Raw genomic sequence first — 26290 nt, forward strand, 5'->3', positions numbered from 1 at the left:
AATAGTTGAATACTTTAATTGAAACTAATGAATGAGATTTTAGTATTGAGTGAAAGTTGATAGTATTATATTCAAGGAAATAAAGTACATAACTTTTGAAATGAAACCATATTTAAAGTTTTAGTCTTTAATTTTTTTTAGATTATGCATATGAAGCATAATTTGCTAGAAGTTTTAAGAAATGAAATTATCTATGTTTGCATTTTTTCTAATTGAATGTGCTTTTATGAATGAATGTCATGTATAGCTTTTGTACTTCATGGATGTTTTGTTTCCATAGTGTGGACAGTTCTTTCCAATGCTGATTATAATCTACATCATGATTCATTAGGCAGCCATTATGAATTGGTATCACCAGAAATATATTCTATTATTTTCCAAAAATAGATTTTTAAGATTTGGGAATAATTGTAGAATCTGTCTCTATTAAATAAACAACAACAACTTTTTGAGCTCCATACTATTAGGAGCACCATACATTAAGATAAAATTTCTGTCTAGTAAATTTATATTTGTATATTTAAAAATCTTATTGGAATAGTTGAAATTCTTTTAAAATGCATATTGATTTAATGCTTTTCTTAAAAGTAAAGTCATGTAATTATGCCTTTATACTTGGAATGTAATATTTTCTTTTTAACTTTTTAACCAATCAGAATCCCTGAACTCTGGAAAATCTTTAAATCTTAAAACAGTTTTACAGTTGCTAAAAATAGTTACTGTAATTTATTACAAAATATTTTTAAAATCTCTCTTCATTGTCCTTGTGCCTACCAAAAAGGCTCTGGACCTGACTTGTTTTACAACTGTATGCTGTGCTAATAAATTGTATAGCTCAGACTTGTACTCTCAGTTATGAAATTACTCAAGACAGCTGATAAACCAGTCAGTAGGTTGAGAGGAAATTCTGGCCTCTGGAGGGGGTTTTTAAAAGAATCCTTTAGAGTATTGCAGTTGAATTTCTCATGGAAAGATTTCTTCACAGAAGGCTATCTCTGAGGTCAAACTTCCCCTTGATCTCAAGTCTTAAGTGAAGGCAAGCTTCCATATATTGGGAATTTCCCCTTAAGAGAATAATGGGATTTGGTAATAGCATGCCAAGGGGAATCCCTATGGAAAAATTTTCTTACAGCATGGAACCAGGGGAAGATTTCAGTTGAAGAGGGAATTGTTGTATGGAATTTGTTTTAAAATTGCAAGAGATTAAGCTGATAATTTGTTTTGTCCTCAATTTGGTACCTTTAGTGTAAGATTTAGATTAAGGCTAGTTAGCTAGCCATAGGAAAAATATCCAAAGTAGATGAAATAGTAATTCTGCTATCTCTTTTTTTTATCCTATCTTGTTACGTCTCTCCTGCTTCTTTGTAATTATTTTCATATACTCCTTTTTTGCTGTTGCTTCTTCTTGACAGCCTTTTGTGTCCTCATCTTATTCTCTTCCCCAAATAACTGTAAATTCAATTTCTCTTGAGTTACAAGGACTCACAACTGGTGTTTTCTGTCTTTAAGAAAGGTTTTTACATGATCCATCCTAGCTTGGGCAGATTGTCATGATTTGGTATTATCAGGATTTCTGTCTTTTTGATCTTCTACCTGGAACAGGAACATTCCCAAATTAGAAGAACATATAGGAGTCCTTATAATCTAATTTCAGGCCATCTTTAGGCATAATGATACACCTGGAGAGACATGTTTGAACTAATGGAAACTTACTCTCCCCCAGTAAAAGAACTGCCATTATAGAGGCTATTAATCATCTGGGGTAAGAAGAAGAATTGATTCTGCAACTCCACCAAATTGGCCATTATAGAACTTATAATGGAAACTTAACAATCCTGCTGATTATACCAGATTACTTCTGACTAAAGAGTTCTTAATTAGAGTTATGGAGGGTTGTGCTGTCCATCCTGAAAATTGGAGGAAATTACAATAAACAAGAAGAAAAGCAAACACCCAGCCATCTTTATGATAGATTATATAAAGGTGCTAAGAAGTATGTGGGCTTAAACAAATTCAGCCTTTATCACTCATTTCTAGTCAGAAATAGAAAAGCACTTTTATAAGTGTTGCTTTGAGTGGCATGAAAAGCCAGGAGACAAATGTAACAGCTTTACCCAATATGTTTATGAAGGAAAAGGAAAAGAGGAAGAAATCTAAATTGAAGGACCAAATTGCCATTCTTTGCTTCTATGCATGAAGAAATTCATGAATCAGGTAAATGGCTTTACTCACACAAGAAGGGTCTTATTGCCTGAGAATAAAGGAAAAAAATGGGATCTTAGGAATAAAAATAGTAGTGGGCCTAGCAATGCCCAAGGAAATTCTGTTGCATGAAGGTGCAGGGGAGAGGAAAGGGCTGTGGATTTTGGAGAGGACTCTTTTGTCTTTCCTGATCTTGATATCCTTACCCTAGCTATCACAATCTGTGCTATCCACTGTACTGGTGAAATCCATGTCACCTTTAAAATTGGTGACAATCTATGATTTCTGACTCAATAACAGAACTTTTAATTCATTTTTAATGAGTAAACCAGAGTATAACTGTACCTTGTCTTGGGACTCTAAATTTCTAAAGGTTTCAGGAAAACCTCATAGTCTTCTAAAATTATCTGATAACATGGTAGCCACTAGTCCCCTTTCTGTTGAACATTCTTTTTTCATGTACAAATTCCCTGTTAATTCGTTGGGGTGAGATGTCCTCTATAAACCTAAGCCTGTCATTTCTTGTTCTCCCAGTCATGCTCCATCTTTGCAACTGCCTGAGGATTTCCTCTCTTTTTTCCACTGTCTGTATTGGGAATAACCAAAGAGGCAGTGGGAATATTCTTAGCATCCCTTCTGACATCTCCAATTCTCTATGGGCCTTTTCATCTGACAGGGAATTCCTAAAGTCTGTCATTCCGATTACAATTAAAATTAGGGAAAGACTTTTGCCATCTTTCTCCAATTCCTCTTATCCAGAGAGAACATAGAAAGTGTTTTATCCATCACTGACTTTTGCACAATTCTTTGCAATTGAGAAATATAAGCTAGGTCCAGATGGCAAATCTGTTTATTTTTAGAAGATTTACATGCTGTTATTACTTATCTTATATTCAGGTACCCAGAGTGCCCAGCCCTGTTATCATTTCCTTAATTCCCTGTGAGGCCACCCATTATATTAGGATAGATTTTGCTCAGCTTTTTTTTTTTTTTTTTGGATAATTCAGTATACCTAGATACTCAGTATTTATTTGCCTTCACCTGGAAGAACATACCATGGACATGGACTTATTTACTTGTAGGGTAGACAGAAAGTCCTACCCCATTTTCTCAAAACCTACAGCCAAGTCTAGCTTTCATCACTTTCAAGGACTCATCTTTATTGCAATACATTGATGATCTCTTACTGGCAGTATCCAGTGTTTAGATTTGTCAAAATGACAGCTGTCACTTTCAGCTCCATCAGAGGGACCACAAAGTCTCTAAACCAGAAGTTCAGTTCAGTGGTGCCTACCTCATAGAGAAGATTTTATTTTCATTTTATCTACTGGCACCTTCCACCATTTCCCTTAGCTGTCTATTCCCACAAACAGAAGATTACAATGCTCCATTCTTGGAACAGCTGGATTTTGTCAACAGTGGATCCTGTTTTTTTGGTGAGACCACTGAACTACAATTTCTTTGATTTCTTTCTTTAATTTTCTTTGATTAAAGATTTTGCTCCAAAAACTTGGCAAGCTTGACCAGTAATACTAATTTTACTCTAGTGGATTTCAAAATGGTCTTGTAGTTCACCTCTGTGGTGGGACTCCCAGATTAAAGCAATCCCTTTAGTTATATGTCTAAATTTGGCTTTAAACTCTACTTTAAAATCTGGCTGGTTGTTGCTGTCCAACTCATTCAGGGGAGATCTTTCCTGACTCTTGGGATACAGCTCGATTTGTTGCAAATGTTCTCCTGAAAAATATTGTTGCCTGCTTTGGCCCTCCAGCTTGCATTGATTCTGACAGGGATATATACTTTACTGATTCTCTTCTAGCCTGGATTTATTCTTGCCTAGGGGTAATCCTAGGATTTCATCCTCAAAGGTCAAGTCAAGTCAAGCATGTAAACAACTATGATTTCAAGTTATGTGCTGAAACTTGCCTGAAGTGGCCTGATGTTTTTTTCTCGGACTTTTCTGTATCTGTCCAGCAGACCAAAAGGGAAATTACATATATCTTCTTTTGAAATGCTTTTCTGATATCTTTCTTCTTCTGCCCTACCATCCAACCAAGACTTTTTTTTCCCAGTGCACCTATTTCTGTTAAGAAGAGATATCTACATTGCTTCTTCGATACAGGAACTACAAACTAGGCTGTGGGAACTCCATGGCATAGGAGCAGCATCACAGCCTGGACTATTGGACTTTTCATTCTGTGATTGTGAACCTCATGCTAAAGTCTTCATCAAGAATTTCCAATGGAAAAATAACAACAGCAAAAATAATTTTTAATGGACCCATGGGAGTCAGCCATTTGATGAAGGCCTATTTCAAGCGCTCCTGACCACTGTAACTGCAATCAGTATTGGAGAAGAAAATTCCTGGACACCTTGACCTTTTCCTAACTACATTGCTCATTACTGCTTTACATATTCTATCCCTAGTTGAGTTTTTTTCTGTTTGTTCCTCATGTGAAAATAGGAAAAGACTTACTGCTAATATCAATATCTCTGGGACAGCGGGATATTGTCTTAAAACTTTTGGGCCTTATGGGTGATGGGTGTGCCATTATGTGCATTAGGAAGGCTGAGATCTATGGATCATTCTCCCCATTAATGAGAATGAGACTACTATATACTTTAATGAGAAGAAAAAGTGGACGACACTACAAATTGAGGAAAGTAATAATTCGTCCTTTTGGTTTAAAGGCCCTTCTTTCTATTTTCTTTGTAGATTTCATCATTGCCTTACAGGGAATTTGTGCTGTGATTAACCAATCATTTTGTTCTTATATCAAATGAGGGGGAAGAATTGACACCAGCCTTTATAAGAGTTAGCAAATTATAGCAGAAGCACAACTACCCACTCCAAGTGATCCCTTAGTGGAATCCATTTCGTTGGATACCTTGGCTGTAGGGAAATAGCCTGGTAACCCTCTATTGGCAAATGAGCATTTTCAAGCATAATTGGGGGAAAAGGGTCTTTAAACCTAGGGGATATATTTTCACTTTCCTCAATTTGTTATGTCCCTCTCCTTTCACCTAATTGGGACATGTAATAGTTCCATTCTCACTCATGGGGAAGATGATCCATGGATCTGGGTTTCCCTGATGCACATGATGGCTCACTCAGCTCACTGATGCAAGTAGATGTAACCAATTAGAATCCCTAAATTCTGGAAAGTCCCTAAATCTTAAAATGCTAAAACTTTTAAAATAGTAACTGTAGTTTACTATAAAAATTCTTGTAAATATCTCTTCATTGTCCTTATGCCTACTAAGGAAGCTCTGGACTTGATTTGTTCTATAATTACATATTGTACGAATAAATTATTTAGCTGAGATTTTGTTTCTTCAATTATCATAAAACTACTTGCAGCATAGGCCATATTGTTTTTACTCATTTCAGCCAATCAGTCAATGAGAATTCATTAAGTGTGCAAATTGACCTAAGGTTTTGGATATTGATAGGTTTCAGGGAAACTCTATTTCCTGTCTTTGTCAGTATACATCTATCCAGTATGAGTATGATATTTTGCATGTTTGTATATTTTGAATAACAATGTGAGGCATTTCAGTTAGGACTTCAACACTTTTAGATGAGGAGAAAAATATTGATTGGTACTATGAAAGTCAGCATTGCTCTGGAGAATTGTTAATTTATGATCCATCATTATGCAATTTAATAATTTAATAAAATTTGAGAAAAGATATATACATATCCATATATTTAAACTATTTTTGTCTGACAGTAGTATTTCCTTCATAATGTAAAGTAGAAAGCTTTCTTAACAATTGATTTTTTAAGTTTTCTAATTAATTTTTGATAGCTTGCCTTAAAACAAAAATTAATAACAGGCCATCATTTTACTTTAGTTTCATAGTTTTCTATTTTCAGCTTATCTAGACAGCAATCTGAAGAGCTATTATGCTACTTTTTTCTTTACAAAGTGAAGAATAAGTCATTTAATGTTTGTTAATATCAAATTTTTTGTCATGCAGCTCAGAATTGTTCTGGATTAAGAACATGTGGACAGTGTTTAGAACAACCTGGGTGTGGTTGGTGCAATGATCCTAGTAACACTGGGAAAGGACACTGCATCGAAGGCTCTTCAAGGGGACCTATGAAAGTTATTGGGATGCATACTAATGAGATGATTCTTGACACAAGTCTTTGTCCGAAAGAGAAAAGTTATGAATGGTCTTTTATCTATTGCCCAGGTAAGAACCGACATTATGAAATTGATTTAAGTTTGTTCTCAAATGAACCAAACTCAGTTTGTTTGAAAATGGTACTGGGAATTTTCCACCAGAAGTCTAAGCTGATTATATGACTTAAATTATTTAAAAGATTTTTCAGAAATGTTATTGCTTTAATAATCAGATGCCAGAATAGGCATCTAATAGGCCTCTAATATACTTCCTAAAGATAGGTGTCTGCTTTTTGCTGAATATGGACCTAGTATCCTTTCCAGTTAAAAAAAAATAAACAAACCTTTGTAATTAAATTTTATTTGGAATACCTCCATAGGATCCAGTTTGACTGTATTCTAATTTTTAATCTATACTCTTTTGCTTTGCTTTACATAGACTCATATATTTGGAAAAAGTTTTATGGATTGTCTAATTCAACTTTCCAGACCATGTGGGAATAGCCTGTACAGTGTTCCTAAAAATTAGTCTCAATCTGAACACTTATAATGAAGACCCATTACCCAACAATACAAATCATTTGAATTTTGAACAATTTCAGTTACTCAAATATTCTTTCTTATATTGAGCTAAAACTAACCTCCTTATACCTTCCCAGATGATCACACATCATTTTATCATTTAGTTCTAATTGCTTAGGGAGTTAGATAAAATTACATATAAATAAATATATACATATATATGGAGAGATGTTATTATATAGTTATATGACATATATGTCAATTAATATATGTAATAGATTTCTGTCTCTCTTAGTGAGTCATATCAGTCTTCTCTGACTCTTCATAACCTCGTTTTTGTTTGATTTTTTTTTTGACAAAGATATTAGAGTGATTTGCCATTTTTTTTCCTCCAGCTCATTTTATAGACCACGATTTTTAAAACTTTTTCCATTGTAGCCTCTTCTAGTAATCTTCTTAAGAAGCTCATTTGTAGCTTATTTAATTTCTTTTTCTAAAATAGGCTTATTTAAATATTCTATTTCCCATTTTTATAAGGTAGTTTGTATTTTTGTAAATATTCATTTCACTTAAGTAGTTAAATGCATTGGCATATAACTGGGCAGAATAATTTCTAATAATTACTTTGATTTCATTTTCATTGTTACCCTTATCATTTTTGATAACTAGTAATTTGGTTTTCTTTCTTGTTTTGGTCACATTAATCAACAATTTATAACTCCTTTTTGTAGCTTTAATCAGTGGTTGTCTTACATTCAATTTTATTTATTTCATTTTTAATTTTTAGGATTTCCAATTTGGTATTTATTTGGGGTTTTTAATTCTTCTTTTTCTCATTTTTAATTGAATACCCAGTTCATTGATTTCCCCTGGCATAAGCATTTAGATATACATATTTTCTTCTGATTACTGCTTTTGCTGCATAGGTTGTTGATATCTTCTTTCATTTTAAAAAATTCTATTTAATAAAAATATTTATTGTTTCTGTTACTTGTTCTTTAACGTACTCATTCTAGATAATATAGTCATTAATTTTAAATCTATGTTTTCATGGTCTCTTATTAAATATACTTTTATTGCATTATGATTTGAAAAGGATTCATTCATCATTTTTCCTCTTGTTCATTTAGCTATAAAATTTTTAATGCCCTAACATATGGACAATTTTTGTAAAGGTACCATGTACCTTCCTTTATACTCTCAATCCAATATAATAATTACAATAATCCTGACCTTTACAACTTTCAATTTGTACTTTTTTTTTGTGAAAGAATTTTGAGAAATGTCATACTATTCATTTGAATAGCCATTCCTTCTAAGTTGCAAATTGCACATCTCAACAGTTTGGATACCTAATGGCCAAGTAGTTCAAAATTAACCAATTGTTAATTTACCATGATCTTTGTGTTAACCAATCCAGTTGTGGAAAACAGAGCTCAGAAGAAGGCAGTTCAGATTAACTTTTCTAGACAAGACAAGCAGATGCAGCCAGCTTTTTATTCACTAACATTCTATATAGTCTAAATGGATGTTATTCTTTCTTTCTATTCAGAAGCTTCAGAATTTTTTCTCTCTGCTTTCCCTTCCCCAGGTGGAAGTCTACAGCAAAAATAAGCAAGCATTTCTAGGAAGTTTCATCACTTCTCAAGCTCTAGGGCATTGATGGGGAACTTTTTTTTTCCTCCCAAGGGCCATTTGGATGTTAGTAACATCATTTGTGGACCTTATAAAATTATCAACTTAAAAACTCAAGTAGTAGAAAGTTGTTATATTTAGTTTTTAGCAAATCACCACCTGTGGTTGTCTTGGCAAGTCCAGACCAAGTGATTTTGGGGGGCTTTTATGAATTGCTGGCCAGAAGTTCCCCATGCCTGGTCTAAGGAAAGATCAAAGGAAATGTCTCCAATTAAGTCGTCTTTTTCCAACCAATCAAAAATCATATAGCTCATATTAAAAATCTATTCTGGTAGATCTGATTGTGAATCCTTACGGTTTCTTAAATCTTCTCTTGTCAGGTTTTGTACTCTCCATAATTTCTACAAATTTGAATAACTTAAATCAGACTCTCTTGGCAATCCATAAGTTAACTCTTCATTTAAAAATTAAGAAATCACCAAATTTTCCCTATAAAATTTGTAGTTCTTATGTCATCAACCTTGAGTCTCAAAACAGTTATATCATTTTAAATTTATATAAATTTTAATCTCCTAAAATCTTAAAAAGTTACATGCAAATGAGCTGGATAAGCAAAATGTTTTGCTGCTATAAGTCCTTAACATGGTCCATTATGTCATTTTTTTCCCTTGAAAGTATGTTACTTTGTGCTCACATTTTTCTGGTTTTTAAGATATAAGTTCTTTTAATCTCTGACTTAAACCAAACACTTCAAGCACAAATGCGGCATAAGTTATCCTCATACATTTATTACAAGATAATGTAAACCTTTGTTTTTATTCTGTAATTTATTTTGTTTACCAAACTACTCAAATTCTATCTGAAAATTGTTTTTCTGCATTTTAATAGGTTTTACTAAAACAAAGTTTTCATTCCATCAAAATATATACCTCTAAGACAACATTTTAAATGATTTGTCAGTTAATATAACTTTTTTCTTTATATAAAATTTTTTTCCATTTTGCAATACTCAGCTATTTCATATGAAAAGTACAATGTTTTAAAAACGATAATATATTACACTAATTTACTAACCACACAACTGTTATTTAAGGACTAACCTAATTAAGTTGAGAATATCATATATTGTAGCTGGCCTCAGCAATTCTGCTAGAACTTTTCCTTAGACATAGAGTATTATGACTTACATTGTTGAAACAAATTCCCACACTGATACAAGCATGGATCTTTGAACTATTACCATGTACCATAGAAGGTACTTTATAAATTCTCTCTAAACATATTAAATCTGAATCCCAAAGGAAAATAGGGCCTATTGAATGCCCAGGGTAGAAAAACAAAGAGATAAATAAGTCAGCAATAATCAATTAATTATAATATAATAGGATTATGTTACATGACTCATTTTCCTGAGTTAAAATCTGACCTCGGACAAAGCTATGTGGCCCTGTTCAAGTCACTTATCTGTATGCCTCATTATCTTCATTTGTAAAATAAGCTGGAGAAGGAATGGAAAACCACTCCAGTATCTTTGGCAAGAAAATCCCAATGGGGTCATGAAGAGTTGACATTACTGTAAAATGACTAACAAATATTATAAGAACTGTATTAAATGCTGAAATATAAAATATCCTTTATGATCAGTCATGTGATGTTCCAAGATTATTATTAGGATTTCAGCTAACTGTTGAAAATGAATTTGCCTAACATTAAATAAATATTTATATTAAATGACACTAAAATACAAATTTTATTAATTTTAATATTTCTGTATTTTATGCTACCAAATTGTATTGCCTGATTTTTAAAATATTTATTATTATTATTTAAGTGCAAATTATAATCCTTTAACATTATTATGTTCCATATTATTACAATGAACATTTTTGGAAGTTGCATTTGTGGAAGAATCATTTAGGGTGAAATCATAGTAGTTTTCTGTCTTCAGTTATGGTTTTTATATTTTCATTTAGTTTCTAAGACTTGCATTTTGGAAGACATAAGGTACAAAACACAAAATAAATTTTATGTTGTTTTTTGATAAATACCTTCAACAATATGAGGATCTAGATAGAAAATTGAATTTGAAACTGATACCTGAGTGACATTTTAGAAATTCTATTTCAACTTATTATTATTATTATATAATACATTATATATTATTTATATATTTATTTTATATGAATATATATATATTTATGTATATTATATTATTAACATAATAATATTACTCCAACATTCAAAGTTTCCCTAAATGCTTAACATGTTCATACTTCCAAAAGAACTCTGAAAGAAATATTTGTAATTGTGTTCTCTCCAGCTTGCCAGTGTAATGGACACAGCACTTGCATCAACAATAATGTTTGTGAGCAATGTAAAAACCTTACTACAGGGAAGCAATGTCAGGACTGTATGCCAGGATACTATGGAGATCCAACCAATGGAGGACAGTGTACAGGTAAGATTGTTTTTTTTTTTTAAATCCTTTAATAGTTTGATTTTATTGCAAAGAAGAAATTTCTCAACTGAGAAAAGCACAAATTAAAAACAGTTTGTTTTTATCTACTAGCCTCCCAATTTCGAAAGTGGTTTATCTCTTTTTGCAGCATTTTTTCCAATTTGCTTCTGTAATTGGGCTTTATCAACAACTGTTCAACTCATATTAAGTCCGTACTTAAAAAAAAAAGTTTATATGTATTGAAAAATAAGAAGGCTTACTGTGTAAATTATATCATTTTTTTTAATGTTTAGAAGTTAAGATTGTTTGCATTAGGATATTATTTTATATTGCTTGCATGGAAAATAATGTGTTGTGTTCTATTTTGTCAGAATATTTTCTTTAAGCTATGTAGAGATTTAGGGAGGTAAAAAAGTCCTATTTCTTTATTTTCAAAGTGAAATTACTCTTACAACTGATTATTTACCATTTTCAGTAAAACTGATTCATTAGGATTCTAAATGTTAGCATTTTTTCTAATATGTAATTTTTGTCCCTTTGTAACCTGAATATATGCTCACAACTTTTTAAAAAATTAAGCACAGCAACAAAAATATTCTTTTTTTGATTATAAACATTATGTGTTGTGCAATTAGGGATAGATTTTCTTATTGTTATATTTATTCCATTTATTTTTTTTAAACTGGACACTATATATATATGTATATAATGTGTATATTATGCATATATTATGATCAAGTGAAGTTCTGTGTGGCAACACCAGAAGAAAGAATGCTGTTTTATTTTTATAATTCTTTCTAAAGTAAAATTGTCAGAAAATATAATTATAAAATGTTTCAATGCATTATGTAGGCAAATCCTGGATTTTGACTTTGAAATAGTAAGGTTTCATATTAGGTATAGTTTGTTCAGCCATTCTTCAACTGATAGGTACATAATTTGCAACTTTTAGCTACCATAAATAATACTATTAGGAATATTTTGATGCCTCTCTTTCTGTATTTGCGTTGGTGTTAGCATCCAGTAGTGAGATCATTGGGGTTGCTAGGTGTATAGGTCTAGAATTAGGAGGGTCTCAATTTGAATTCACTCTCAGACTCTTGTGAGCAAAGTATTTGTACAAGCCACTTGACCCTGTTTGCCTCAATTTCTTAACCTGTAAATTGAGCTAGAGAGGGAAATGTCAAGTCACTTCAATATCTTTGTCAAGAAAATCCCAAATGGGTTCATGAACAATTACAATAACAAAAGAGGGATCATATTGCATGAAAACATATGAATTTTTTATTAACTTTCCTCAAGTGATTCCAAATTGTCTTTAAGAAAAATATACATATACATATATATATATATACATATATATTGGTTTTTTTGTTTTTGTTTTTTCAAGAGCTTATTTATATTCTTCCCAAAGATTCACCATTTTTCTCTATTCCAATCTTTTTTTCACTTTTGTAGGTGTGAGGTAATATCTTATTGATAATTCATTTATATTTCTGTTATTTGGAACATGTTTTCATATGAATATAAATTGTATTTCTTTTGAAAATTATCCATATTCTTAAAAATACTTAGCTAATTGAGATTCATTTTAAATCTAATAAATTTATATCAGTTCTCTATAGATTGTTGTTAGACTTTTATCAGAGAGGTTTGATTTGAAAAATATTTCCTATTTCTTAAATTTTCTTGTTTTGTCAAAAACCTGGAAATCCTTGGAAGATGTTACATCCATGGTTAAACTCTCCTGTATTGTTTTCCTTTCCTCTTATGCCTTCTCAAAGCAGTGCAGCAGTTAAGAGTCAGCATAGTTCCTTTTCTTTCTGGTTTTTACTCCTATTTACAGACCATCTCTTTGTACCATTCCTAAGTAACATCGTGTCTTTTGAGGTTAATTCCATTCTGTTTTATTCCCTAATCCAAATCTTTTTTTGGCAGTCATTTATAATTTCTAGATTATTTTACTTCATTTCTCAATAGTACTTTTTTCTCTCACTCCCTACCTTTATAGCTGGGGAATACACCATATAGTTTGATGTCCATCTTCAACATACCTGGCCTTTTAGGTAATTAGCCCTTTAAAATCACATGACTTCCATTTTTTCCTCCTTTAACTATATACAGAGATGATCAATAATCTTCAATTAATCATGACTCATCTCTGTTTCATCTCCATTCTTTAGAATTTTCAAAGTTGCCTCTCTGACCAAAGCCTCCTAGTTTTCAAACTCTCCTTTTGCTTTTTTCCTGCTGAATGATGAGTCTGTTCTCTCACTTCTCCCTTTTCTCATAGTATAGTAGTATCCTTGTTCTGGCTTGCTATTTTTTACTAAGATTCTGTATTTGTATGGTTTTGATATCTGTATAATATCAACTTCATTTGAAATCCTGCTCCCTTATTGATAGTGACACCTGATCAAATCTTAGACCTGATTTTTCTTAATCTATCTTCTCCATTACTGAGTGCTCTTTCATAGTTTCAGATTAATATTAATTGGTGTTGCTATAAATTTATGCTAATTCAATAAAGCCTTAAAAGATAAACAGTAAGGCTGTTCTCTTAATGCAAGTGACTTCAAATCTTTCTCTTCGGGCTTTTTAAGAATATTTTTCTTCCTCTCTTTTATACCTCCACCTCTCAATTATCACTTTTCTTTCTTGTTTTCAATCTCATTTTATCCAATTGTCCCCTACAAAATATGGCCAGATATCCCCAAATAAAAAATTAACAACAAATCTTTATTTAAACCTATAATGCCTTCAAATCACAATCCTATGTTTTTTTTTCCTCCCTTTTATGTTCAAGCTCTGGAAAGAATTGTCTACACTTTATTCAGATTATTTTTCCTTCCCTAGTCACTTTGCAAGTTTTTATTGTTTGCTTTCCAATCCTTTCCCTTGGTTTAAATGCTTCTCTCTAGAGTTATCATTGATAACTTGAATGCTTTTTAAGCATTTAAGTGACATTTTCCCTCATCTTTTGGAGAGTCATTTAATCTGTGTCTATCACTTTATCAGTAAAATGAGGATAAGAGCACCTAAGTCACAGATTTATTTGTATATAGAGTGCTTTACAAAGTTAAAGTGCTAAATTAATGGTCAGCTATTATTATTGTCATTATTTGTATTATTTATCTCTTTACAGATTTTGATGTTGAAGACTATACCCTTTAACTAGAAATTCTTTCTAACCATAGCATTACTCTCTTGTTTTTCCTCCTCACCTAGTTGATCATTTCTCACTCTCCTTTGCTAGTCATCATCTTTTTAATAAATCACTAAATGAGATACATTATATTTTTATATAAAATTCTTATTTTGTTATGAATTTAACAATTTTTTACCCCTCTATTACCTCATTAATGCTTGACTCAGATTTATTTACCATCTTTCTAGACATATCTATCTGTTTCTAGTTTGTCTTCTCTAACAAAAATAGTCATAATCCCTCAGATATGATAACCAGTGAAGAATACTTTTTGTCCTTCTTTCTTAGCTAATTCAGACAACTTCTAGTTGAATGATTTAGTATTGATTCTACTGTCTTGAATTGCTATTTTAACTCCAATGTAGTATATTGCTATGGAAAAAAGGCCCACAGCATACAGTTTAGATGTAAGATAATAGAAAGGTTTTTTTATTCATCTTTATTAGTTTTAGCATAAAGAAACATTGGCCTCCTCCTCTCTGTAGCAAACAGATTTTTCAATACTAACCTTCTTCTTCAGTATTTATAGTATACAGAAAGAATATAGTCATGCTGGATTTATAATTGACCCGATACTTTTGGAGCATTTTGTTATGTTCCAGGGGATGAGAGAGAGGCTTCCAAATCTGCATGTCTGTTATTAGCCATGAGTTCAATATAGGATAGTCCCAGGTTTTCGGGTGGGTTTTTATAAGACTTAGAGTAAAGAAAAACAAAAAAAAACTTGGGTATGAATATGACTGCCTCCAAAAGGGAAAGCACAGAATACTGCTCTTTATGTCCCTAAAGTATAACTATGTGTGATTAAGGCTGGTGATGGCAGGTTTCATAATAGTAATGAGACCTACATCCCAAAATATATATGATAAAGCAAGAAGTAGTTATTAGATAAGTGAAATGAATGGAGAGGCAGACAGACAGACAAGGGATAGACAGATACCAGAGTTTATGTATTAGTGTGTGTGTATGTAATGAATGGAGGATTAAATATTGGGGTGAATATAAAATAGAACCAATGACTATGAATGCATTATTCAGTGTGAGGGCATGAGAAAAGTCATTCAAGTGGCCATCCTTGGAGCCAATTGTTGAACAAGTTCTGTGGCCAGATCAAGGCAGGCAGCTACTGCCTGAGAAACTTACTGGAAAGGTGTGACTTTTGGTTATGTTTTTGTTTTTATGTGGCAACATCTACTTTCTGAGGACTATAATGATGACCTAAGTAGGTGCAAATATCTGTTTTACACTGATTTGAACTTCAGTTGTCTCCATTGATGAAAAAAAATATTTTGAAGGAAATTGCAGAGAGCAGTTTGAATATAATTCAATGTTGCATTCTGTAACAATGGAGAAGTTTTTGAGATACTTTATGTATCAGTAACAGTATACCAATAAGCTTACATTTTTGCCAATTGAAACCATCACAAATATAAATTCTAATTTTTTGACTTAAAAAAAAATAAAATATGAAACATGTATGCATTTTTATGCTATAGCTAATCATCAGTATTTGTTAATATGTTAAATAATCTAACAATAATTAAAATTATTAACCAGTTATTATGTTTATTAATGAAAACAGCTTATCATGATCACCTGCTCTGAGCTACCCAATTTTCTTGAGGCTTTCCACTCATAAGTGCTATAGAAAAATGTTTACTTAAGGAGTGAGAGATTTTAATGGTTGGGTTATATTATAAGAAGTAGTTTATATTATCTGATATTTGTTTATTTTCCCCAAATTACATTCATACTATCATATTTTTACTTCTTAAGGCCTACAATTCTTCACTAATGCATTAATTCCAGGAAATATTTTTAAAATTAGCAACTATTTTTGTCTTAAAAAGGGGATGAGTAGGTACATACATATATTAAAAAAAAACAACTGAGAATGGCATTTTCTGTTTTATCAGTGATTCTTTTGGCATCCCTTCCCCTTCTAGAGATAACACTTTCTACATAGTATAAACTCTATATCTACAATTCAACATGTAGTCTTAGATTCCAAAGTTTCACATCCAGTAACCTGAAGCACAATAAACTAAAATAATTTTCAAGAGAATGGGAAGATTAATATCTCTCCTTATTGACAGTTACACATTTTCTGGTGGTTTATGAAGCTTTAAATAATACTTAATAGTTCCCTTGTTTCTTGAAGTTGATAAAATGTTCTTTTGCTGTCTATTGGGAGGCTATGGCAATGTGATATATGAATATCATTTTTATTCTTTGGGGATACATTAGCTATCTAACCAAATAAGCACTGTGTCACCTCTGGTGAATTATATTTAATGTAATAATGACTAAAATCAATTTATAAGTCTTGTAAAATGATAAATTTTACCACTTGTTTCTTCATTCCCAGTTGTAGCTAATAGAGGGGAGTTCATTTTTTATTAGCACAATGCTTTTTTTCCTTTCTAAAAGAATATATAACTTCTACATTTATCTTTTTTTTTAAAATAATGCTTTCTATATCTGCTTGGGGTTCAGTTTTATTACAATTCCTTGTTAGAGTGGAACTTTTAAAAATTGCTAAGAACTTTATAGAAGTTATTACCTAAATGTTTTGAGGGAATCTCTTTATATTGATTATTTATGTTCTGTAAGTTCCAGGGTAACATTAGTATTAACAGTATTTTGTTTCCCAGTAACAAAGAGGAGACATGTTATACATGTCTTTAGTCTGTGTTTTATTAGGATTTTTTTCTTCTATGCTATTATAGTCATAGAATTTAGCATATATGGAAAACAAACTTTATTGGAATTAGTTTTTCTCTCATATCTTCTCTGACATTTTCTACTGGACTGATATTTCTATTAGATAGATATTTCTGGTAGATTTGCACTAGATCTCTTCTCTGTGTGAAAGTGTTCTCACCTTATCCAGATTTTTCTAGAATACTTTGTTTGGATTTTCCTTTCCCAGCTGTCTTATACTTAATAAATTTTTGCTGAATTGTCTAACTGATTTTTCAAATGTCACTAATTTGGAAATAGAACAAAAACTTGTAAACTTGATTTTTAAAAATGTTGGTTAAATTACAAAATAAATATACCATTTATTCATTCAACAACCCCTTATTAAATTAATAATAATAATAACTAGCACTTACATATTGCCTACTATGTGCCTGGCACTTCCCTGGGAGCTAGATACTATTTTAATCTTTATTTTACAGTTGAGGAAACTGAGGCAAACAATGATCAAAATGCTCAAGGTTAATAGCCTAATATATAGTGGAGGCTATATCTGAACTAATATCTTCCTGATTTCTGGCCCACTGGCTCTTTCCACTTGACCCCCTAAATGCCTGTTAATGCTTAGTGGTACAGAATAGTGTGTAGGTGCTGTTGGGGAAGACAAAGAAAATTAAGACATGGTCTTTACCTGCATGAAACTGGCAGTCTAAGAGAAGAGATACAATTGATTTTACTGCTTCAAGGATCAATGAAATGGAGTTTTGTTTGTTTGCTTGCTAGTTTTGATGCTGATGTTTCCTTTACTGATCACATATCATAACCCTTCCATGATTTAGTAGATGGCATTTGTTTATTGCTGTGGCTGAGAAATTCATAATTATGTCCCATACCTGGTTATGACCCTTTCTTTATGTGGCTAACTTAGTCTTGTATAGCAGACACTTGTTTTTTTTTATCAGACCTATAATAGGTCTTATATTAGGGGAATATAATAGTTGCACAATCAGGCAACACTAAAAAGTAACAGTAATTCATTATAAAATGTGAAAGAAAAATCTCTGTGTTATATGAAGTCTAAGTCTAGAAAGTTTATTTCTAACTAGGTAGAATAGAAAGAATTTAATGAAAAGATATGGTGTATAAACTGGGTAAGATTTTTAAAAGTGAATTTTGGGTACTTTCTAGGATCTCGATCAGTCAATTAGCATTTATTGAGTACCTGTTCTATACCAGGCATTGTACTAGATATAGAGTATACACAGAAAGATGAAAGTCCCTACTCTTAAGGAGATAATAAGGAATGGTACAGTCATTTACAGCAATCTATGACTATACATTCTTACAACTCAGACCCTGATATATTTGATATATCTTTCCACAGCCGAATTAGCCAGAAAGTTATAATAATTGCCTCCATGAGCAAAGCAATGAAATGTATGATTAACCCTCAAGATCATTAGAAAATGACATCTCTGTCTACCAGAGGGTTTAGTTTCCTTCTTTCTGATTTGTTAAATGTAAGATTAATTTTTAATTATATATGTTAATGTAGCAGTATTATAAAAATCTAAAGTAGAAGGTAATATATAATCATTAGCTTTGGGATTTATTTGGTCATCCTTTAACTAATATGTTTGTATTATTCTTTTTTATTAAATTAATATTAAAATAATTTTAACCTCTCCATATATCTTTTTTTTTTTTTTTGCTGAGGCAGTTGGGGTTAAATGACTTGCCAAAGGTTACACAACTGGGAAATATTAAGTGTCTGAGACCAGATTTGAACTGAAGTCCTCCTGACTTCAGGGATGGTGCTCTATCCACTGTGCCACTTAGCTGCCCCTCCATATATAAATAGCCTGAAGTTGAAGGAGTAACTGTCTTGAGATCTTAAAGATTCCAAAGACAATCTATTAATGGGAAAATTATGATAATGTCACTATATATAAATCTTAAATATATTATATGACATCTTAATTAGATGCTGAGGCAACTATTTTAAATGAAGGCAATTGTATAACTTTTAAGGAAAGAAGTCCAATCTGTGTATATAGATATCAAAAATATTTCTATTCTTATTTAACTCTTACCAGTTGATTGTAAATAGCATTGATCCTAGGGACAAGACTATAGCTTTTGGATTTCCTTTTCTTTCTTTTTATAGGTGAGGATTAACTTCTCACCTAAGCCTTTTCTGATAGTGTCAGTTCCTTACTCAAGAAGCTTAGTGCTCGCTTCTTATTGCTCTTAGAATAAAATATGAACTCTTCATCCCCCTCCATTTTTTTTTTTTTGGCGTTTAAAGTCTTTCACAATGTAGCTACAACCTGTCAAGACTAATCATAAATTATTCCTGTTCATTATTTTCTCTTCTATTTAAACTGTTCTTGATGTACAGTACTTTAACAATATTATATCTTTATCATTTTGCATAGAATGTCTCTCATGCAATGCTATTGCTCTTAACTTTAAAATTTTTCTTTAAAAATACAATTCAGTTACCACACCTTACAGTGACTGTCCTAGTTCTTAGTGGTCTTTTCTGTTTCCCTTATTTCAACAACCTGATATGTCTCCCTCTACCTCTTTCTTTTTAAACATATTCTTTATCCTTACATCATTTCTAAGATCTCATATTTCAGTGCTCTTTCAAGCCATCATTCCAGCTTTGGTTTTCATTTCTTCCCGTTTCATTCTCTATAGTATAGTTAAACAATTTAACTATATACTGATCTTCATTCTCATGGCCTTTGCCATTACCCAAGCTTTGGTCCAACCCCAACCCTAAATCTGGGCTGCACCTGCCAACTATTTGCCTACTTCTAAAAGATCCTGGAGTAAGTCATACAATCATATTTTTTGGTTTTGCTACAGTGTCAGGTGGGCTATCACTGTGACAAGGCAATCTTTTCCTCTAACTTTCCTAAATCTTTTTAATCTTCTCACCTTAATCCTCTAATTATATTCTCTGTCCATCAATCACAGCAGAGCATCTTAGTTCTTACTTCTCACTCTTTGAGGTTTCTTCTATGGACCTTCTAGCCTTGTCCAAGTTTGGGTTTTGGTCTGCCCTGTCACCACAGTAGCTTTCTATCATTAAGATTCTTTTCTGTTTCTTGCTCATTTTCTTTCCTTTTCTTTTTGTATTATTTTTTATTTTTATAATTGAACTCTATTCTTGGGGCAAAGGGAGTGCTGTCCCAAGCTTCCTGTGTAATTCTGAGGCTTGGCTTTGAGCACGGGAGCCTTTTGTGTTTGCCTATTCTTTTCAGGAAAAAACCTGGTTTCCCAGAATTTGCCTTCTGAGCTGGGACTGGAAGCTGCTCTCCTGATTTGCTCCTCTGCCAAGCCAGTACTGAGTCTTAGCTGCTGATTTGCTGTGATTAAGACCCTCTCCTTGGTTTTCCCAGAGTCTATTTAACCTGGGCTGAACACCCTTTCACCTTAATAAGACTGACATTTCTTGAAGTTTTTCCAGTCTATCTTAAACTGGAGAGTGGTTTTATTCTGTCAGATTCTGTTCAGAGGCTTGGGGGAAACTGAGAGAGCTCGAGCAGCATTTTGATCTTACTCTGCCATCTTGGCTGCATCTCTGTGTTTAGCTTTTAAAATCTTTAACCTTGTAAAAATTGTCTTTATATACTATACATTCTAACCTTGGCTGCATTGGTTTTGTTTGTGTAAAACCCTTTTAATTTAATATAATGAAAATTATCCATTTTGCATTTCATGGATTTTCCTTATTTCTAATTTGGTCACAAATTTTTCCCTTCTCCAAAGATCTGAAAGATAAACTATCCTTTGCTCTCCTAATTTTCTTATAGTATCGCCCATTATGTTTAATTGTGAACCTATGTTGCTCTTATCCTGATATAGGGTGTGAAATATTGGCCTATGCCTAGTTTTGCCATACCGTTTTCTACTTTTTCCAGCAATTTTTTGTCAAATAATGAGTTCTTAACCAAGAAGTTGGAATATTCTTCCATATCAATTTTGTTGTCGTTTTTTTCTTGCCATATAAAAGAACTTTTTGTTATTCTGATTGGTATGGGACTGAATAAGTAGATTAATTTAGGTAGAATTATCATTTTTATTATATTAGCTTGGCCAACCCATGAGCACTTGATATTCTTCCAAATATTAAAATCTAACTTTATTTGTGTGAAAATGTTTTGTCATTGTGTTCACATAGTTCCTGACTGTTTTGGCAGATAGACTACCAAATATTTTATAATATCTACAGGTATTTTAGATGGAATTTCTCTTTCTATCTCTTGCTGCTGGGCTTTCCTAGTAATATGTAGAAATGTTAGTGGTTTGTTTATGTGGGTTTTTTTTATCCTACAATTTTGCTAAAGTTGTTAATGGTTTCAAATAGTTTATTAATTGATTCTCTAGGATTCTCTAAGTATACCAAAAAATATTATGTGTAATGAGTAATAATTTTGTTTCCTCAATCTCTAATTCCTTCAATTTCATTTTCTTTTATTACTAGAGATTACATTTCTAGTACAAAATCAAGTAATAGTTATGATAATGGCCATCCTTGTTTCCCTTGATTTTATTAGGAATGCTTCTAGCTTACTTCTATTACATATAATGCTTGCTTTTTGTTTTAGATAGATGTTGCTTACCATTTTAAGGAAAACTTCATTTATTGCTGTGCTTTCTAGTGTTTTTAATAGAAATGGGATGCTCTATTTTGTCAAAGTTTTTTCTGCTACTATTAAGATAATCATATGATTTTTCTTAGATTTATTACTAATATGGTCAATTATGTTAATAGTTTTACTAACATTACATTTATGGTATAAATAACAGTGGATCATAGTATATTATCTTGGTGACAAATTACTGTAATCTCTTTGGTAAGATTTTATTTAATTTTTTGCTTGACTATTCCTTAGGGAGATTTGTTATGCCACAGTCTCCTTGAACTGTTCTACCTCAGTTTCCCTGAATTATATCTCCATTTCCCTGAGTTAGTATGCAACCCCTACCTTTTTTCCTGTCCATTAGGACTATACTACCCACTCTAACATTCCAAAAGATAAGACTATCTCAGATACCTAATTAACATCTTCTGTTTGTTTAGACATCCTGACTCTGGCCTCCCAGTTAGTAAGAATTTATAGTTTTTTACCCCCATCCTGCTAGAACCAAATTTCTATCTCTGAAAATTCTTGCTCTTTGCCTCCTCCCTTTGTTTCTCTTCTTACTAGATTCCTATTAAAAAAAAACCTTGGAGTCTCACATTCAGCGCTGGATACTTTGAGACGAGAGTCTTGTCCAGTCAATCAATTAAGCTCTCCTATAAATAAAATATTAAAACTCTAATCTCTCTCTTGCCTCAGTTTCTCTGGCATCACATATTGATCAGTAATGTTCTTTATTTTGGCTCTTCCTGGTTTAGATATTAGTACTACATTTGTGTCATAAAAGGAATTTTTATTTCTTTTTTCCCCAAATAGTTTATATAGTATTGGAATTAAGTATTCTTCAAATATTTGTTAGAATTTATTTGTAAATCCATCTTGCCTTGGAGATTTTTTTTAAGGAGTTCCTTGATGGTTTGTTTAGTTTCTTTTTCTAAAATGGAATTAAGTATTTTATTTCATCTGTTAATCTATATTTATATTTTTGTAAATATTCATCTGTCAATTAGATTGTCACATGTTGTGGCATACAGTTGGACAAAATAGCTCCTAATTATTGCTTTAATTTGCTCTTCATTGGTGGTAAATTTTCTCTTTTCATTTTTGCTACTGATAATTTGCTTTTCTTTTTTTTCTTTTTCTAATCAAATGAATCAGAGCTTTATTTTATGTTTTTTTCATAAAATCAAATCTTAGTTTTTATTTATTAGTTCAATAGTTTTCTTCTTTTCAGTTTTATTAATCTCTTTTTTTGATTTTAAGATTTTATAATTTGGTATTTAATTGGGAGTTCTTAATGTGATTTTCCTCTATCTTTTTTAGTTGCATGCCCAATTCATTAACCTTTCTCTATTTTATTCATGTAGTTTTGGTGTTATCTCATTATTGTTATTCTCTTGGTTGAAATGATTGTTTCCATGATTTCTTGTTTTACCCACTCTTTCTTTAGGATTAGATTGTTCAATTTCCAATTAAAAAACTATTCTTCCATGGCTCTTCATTGCATGTAATGTACTTGGTTTTCTGAAGGTCTTGGAGCAGCCTTCTTTTCAGTAGATTAATCACATAAGAATAGCCAGGTATTAAAGTCCACATTCTTTATTATCGACTTCACAATCTAATTTCCTTGCCTGGGGCTGGGCCAGCTTTCTGGGAGCCTTTCAGACCAGCCTTAGTCTCAGTGACGCAGGAGGCCAGCCTGGTGCTATGAGATAACATGAGTCTGTCTGGTCCTTGAGTCTGTCTCTAGCTCTTCTGAGTCTGTCTCTGGCTCTGAGTCCCAGCTTATATGCTCTACACTGAGTATAAATCAATCATTATATCACTAGGAAACCATTATTTGTTGTAAGATTAAATCAATCATACTGAACTTAGAGAACTATTAATCATCATACTAAACTAGATAACCATTGTATCATCAATTCCACTGACTTAACACCCTGTAAGAATCCTTGTTTCAGAGTTCTGGCCCATAACAATTGCATATAATTTTTATTGAATCATGATCTGAAAAGGATGCATATAATATTTCTGCATTTAATTGTGAAGTTTTTATGCCCTAATACATGATCTTTTTTTTTGTGTTAAGAGTACCATATACCAGTTATGTAGAGGTATATTCCTTTCTATACCCATTCATTTTGCCCCAGGGGTCTATTATATCTAAATTTTTTGAAATTCTGTTCACCTTTTTAAATTGTTTATTTTGTGGTTAAATTTATTTAATTCTGAAAGGGAGAAATTGAGCTTTCCCACTAGCACAGATTTCCTGTCTATTTCTTGTTACTGACTTAACTTGTCCTCTAAGAATTTTGATGATATATTCACTTGTGCAAAAATGTAATTTTAGTATTGGTGTAATATTTAGTATTGGAAATGAAATTTCATTTTCTATGATACCTTTAAGCAAGATATAGTTTTCTTTCTTATATCTTTTAATGATATTTTTTTTTTGTTTGTTTTGCTTTTGCTTTGACATCAGGATTTCTACCCTTGCTAATTTTTTTTTTAAAACTCAGCTTTAACAAAGTATATTCTACTTCTGCCTTTTCCTTTTACTCTGTGTGTGTTTTCAAATGTGTTTCTTATAAACAGCATATTGTAGGATTCTGGTTTTTAATATGATCTTATATCTGTTTCTGTGTTATGAGAGAATACATTCCATTCACATTCACAATTTTAATAACCAGTTGTGTATTTTTCTTCCTCTCTTTCCCTTCCTCCCACTTCTTCTGCATTCACTTCTATCCAGCCTCTCCCTTTTCTGTAGGGTAAGATGCATTTCTCTACCTAATTGACTATATGTATTATTCCTTCTTTGAATTAAATCTCTATTGTAATAGGTTTTTTGTGCCTCTTTATATGATCTTATTTACCACCATTTTACATTCCCTTTCCACATCCCATTAGAAACCTTTTTCTACTTCTTAATACCTTTAAAAAAATATCTATACATAAATCAACTTTTATGCAAATGCTCTATTTATAGTATCTCTTATATGTATGTATGTATGTATGTATATATGTGTGTATCCCCTTCTAACTGCTTAGTAAAGATATAGTTCTCACAAGTTACAGGTATCTCTTCCCATGTAGGAATATAAACAACTTAACCTTTAAATACCATTTTTTTCTTTTCTGTTTACCTTTTTATACTTCTCTTGAGTCTTGTATTTGAAGATTGAATTTTCTATTCAGCTCTGGTCTTTTCATCAGAATGATTGAAAATCCCTTATTTCAAAGAAGATCCATTTTTCTCCTGAAAGAAAATGCTCAGTTTTGCTGCATATTTTTTCTTGCTTGTTATCCAAGATACTTTGCCTTCCCAAATATTGTATTCTAGGTCCTCTGATCCTTTGACATAGAAGCTGCTAGATTCTGGGTAATCCTGACTGACTCCTTGATACTTGAATTGTAACTTTGTGACAGCTTGCAGTATTTTTTTTCCTTGACTTTATAGTTCTAGAATTTTGCTATATTTCTTGGAGGTTTCCTTGTGAAATCTCTGGAGGTATTTGATTGATTCTATCTTTGACTACTTTGTCCTCGGGTGCTAAAATATCAGAGCAATCTTCATTGATGATTTCTTCAAAGATGTTGTGTAGGCTTTTTTTTTTTTTTTTTTTTTTTTTTTTTTTTTTTTTTTTTTTTTGATCAGGCTTTCAGCTGGTTCACTAATTCTTAAATTATACCTCTTGTATCTGTTTTTCAGGTTGGATGTTTTTCCAGTAAGAGTAAAAAGTACATTTTTTCTATTTTTTCATCCTTTTTAGTTTGTTTGATTCTTGATGTCCTATGGAATCATTAATTTCCATTTGCCAAATTCTAATTTTTAACATATAATTTTCTTCATTTAGGTTTTGTCCTTCGCGTTTAATTTTTTAATAGTACTTTTAAAGTTATTGTTTTCTGCAGTGGATTTTTTTGCATTTAGCTGATTGTATTTTTAAGGGATTTTTTTTTCTTCAGTCAATTTTAATCCTTCTTTTTTCAAGCTGTTGACCCTCTCTTGCATATCTCTCATTCTCCCCTTCCCCCCCCCCCCAATTTTTCTTTTACCTCTCTTATTCAACTTTTTAAAATCCTTTTCAAGCTATTCCAAGAAGACTTTTGGGCTCGAGACCAATTCATATCTTCTTTGTCTTCTTCTAACTTGGTGTTTTGATCTTTCTTCTTACCCTAGTAGCTTTCTATTGTCAAGGTTCTTTTTTGTTTCTTGTTCATTTTCTTTTCTTTTCTTTTCTTTTTTGTCCCCATGTTGTGGCTTTTAAAGATAAGCTGTACTCCTGGGGCTCAACAGGTGCTGTCCCAAGCTTTTTTGTGTGGCTTTGAGTTTTGGTGCACTTTGAGCTTTAGCTTTGAGTTCAAGGGCTTCTGGTAACTCAACCTAGTTTCACTTGTTGACTGGTTTCCAGCACTGGCAATTTGCCTCTGTTCTAAGATTCCTGCTGTTGGGCTGTGCTGTTCCTTTAATCAAAGTGAAATCTTTCCTGAAATCTTTCCAAGTTATCTTGAGCTGGCAAATTGTTTAATTCCATCTCTTTGTAGGTTATGTTGTTCCAAAATCTGTTCAAAGGCTTGCTTTCAAGTCCTGCCCCCTCCAGGGAAACTGGGGAGAGCTCATGAAGTTTACTTACCTCTTTCTGCCATCGTAAGCTCATGAAATTTAAGTTTCATACAATGTGCTAGTTGTTGGTGACAGAGTTATTTCCTCCACACATTGTTTTTCCCCCAAAAGGTTAGTTGTTTATTTGAGGATAGGGAATACTTC

General features: G+C 31.9%; 1 protein-coding gene across 1 annotated transcript in view; it reads left to right on the forward strand.

Annotated features, from left to right (window-relative positions):
- The window catches only part of ATRNL1 (attractin like 1), a 1159225-nt gene that overhangs the window by 223638 nt on the left and 909297 nt on the right, over positions 1-26290 (forward strand). Inside the window, exons 18-19 of the mRNA XM_031949462.1 lie at positions 6187-6405; positions 10813-10950. Coding sequence (XP_031805322.1) covers positions 6187-6405; positions 10813-10950 — 357 coding nt within the window. The remainder of the gene's footprint in view (positions 1-6186; positions 6406-10812; positions 10951-26290) is intronic.

The sequence above is a fragment of the Sarcophilus harrisii genome, chromosome 2 (assembly GCF_902635505.1).
Source record: "Sarcophilus harrisii chromosome 2, mSarHar1.11, whole genome shotgun sequence".
NCBI classification, from domain to species: domain Eukaryota; kingdom Metazoa; phylum Chordata; class Mammalia; order Dasyuromorphia; family Dasyuridae; genus Sarcophilus; species Sarcophilus harrisii.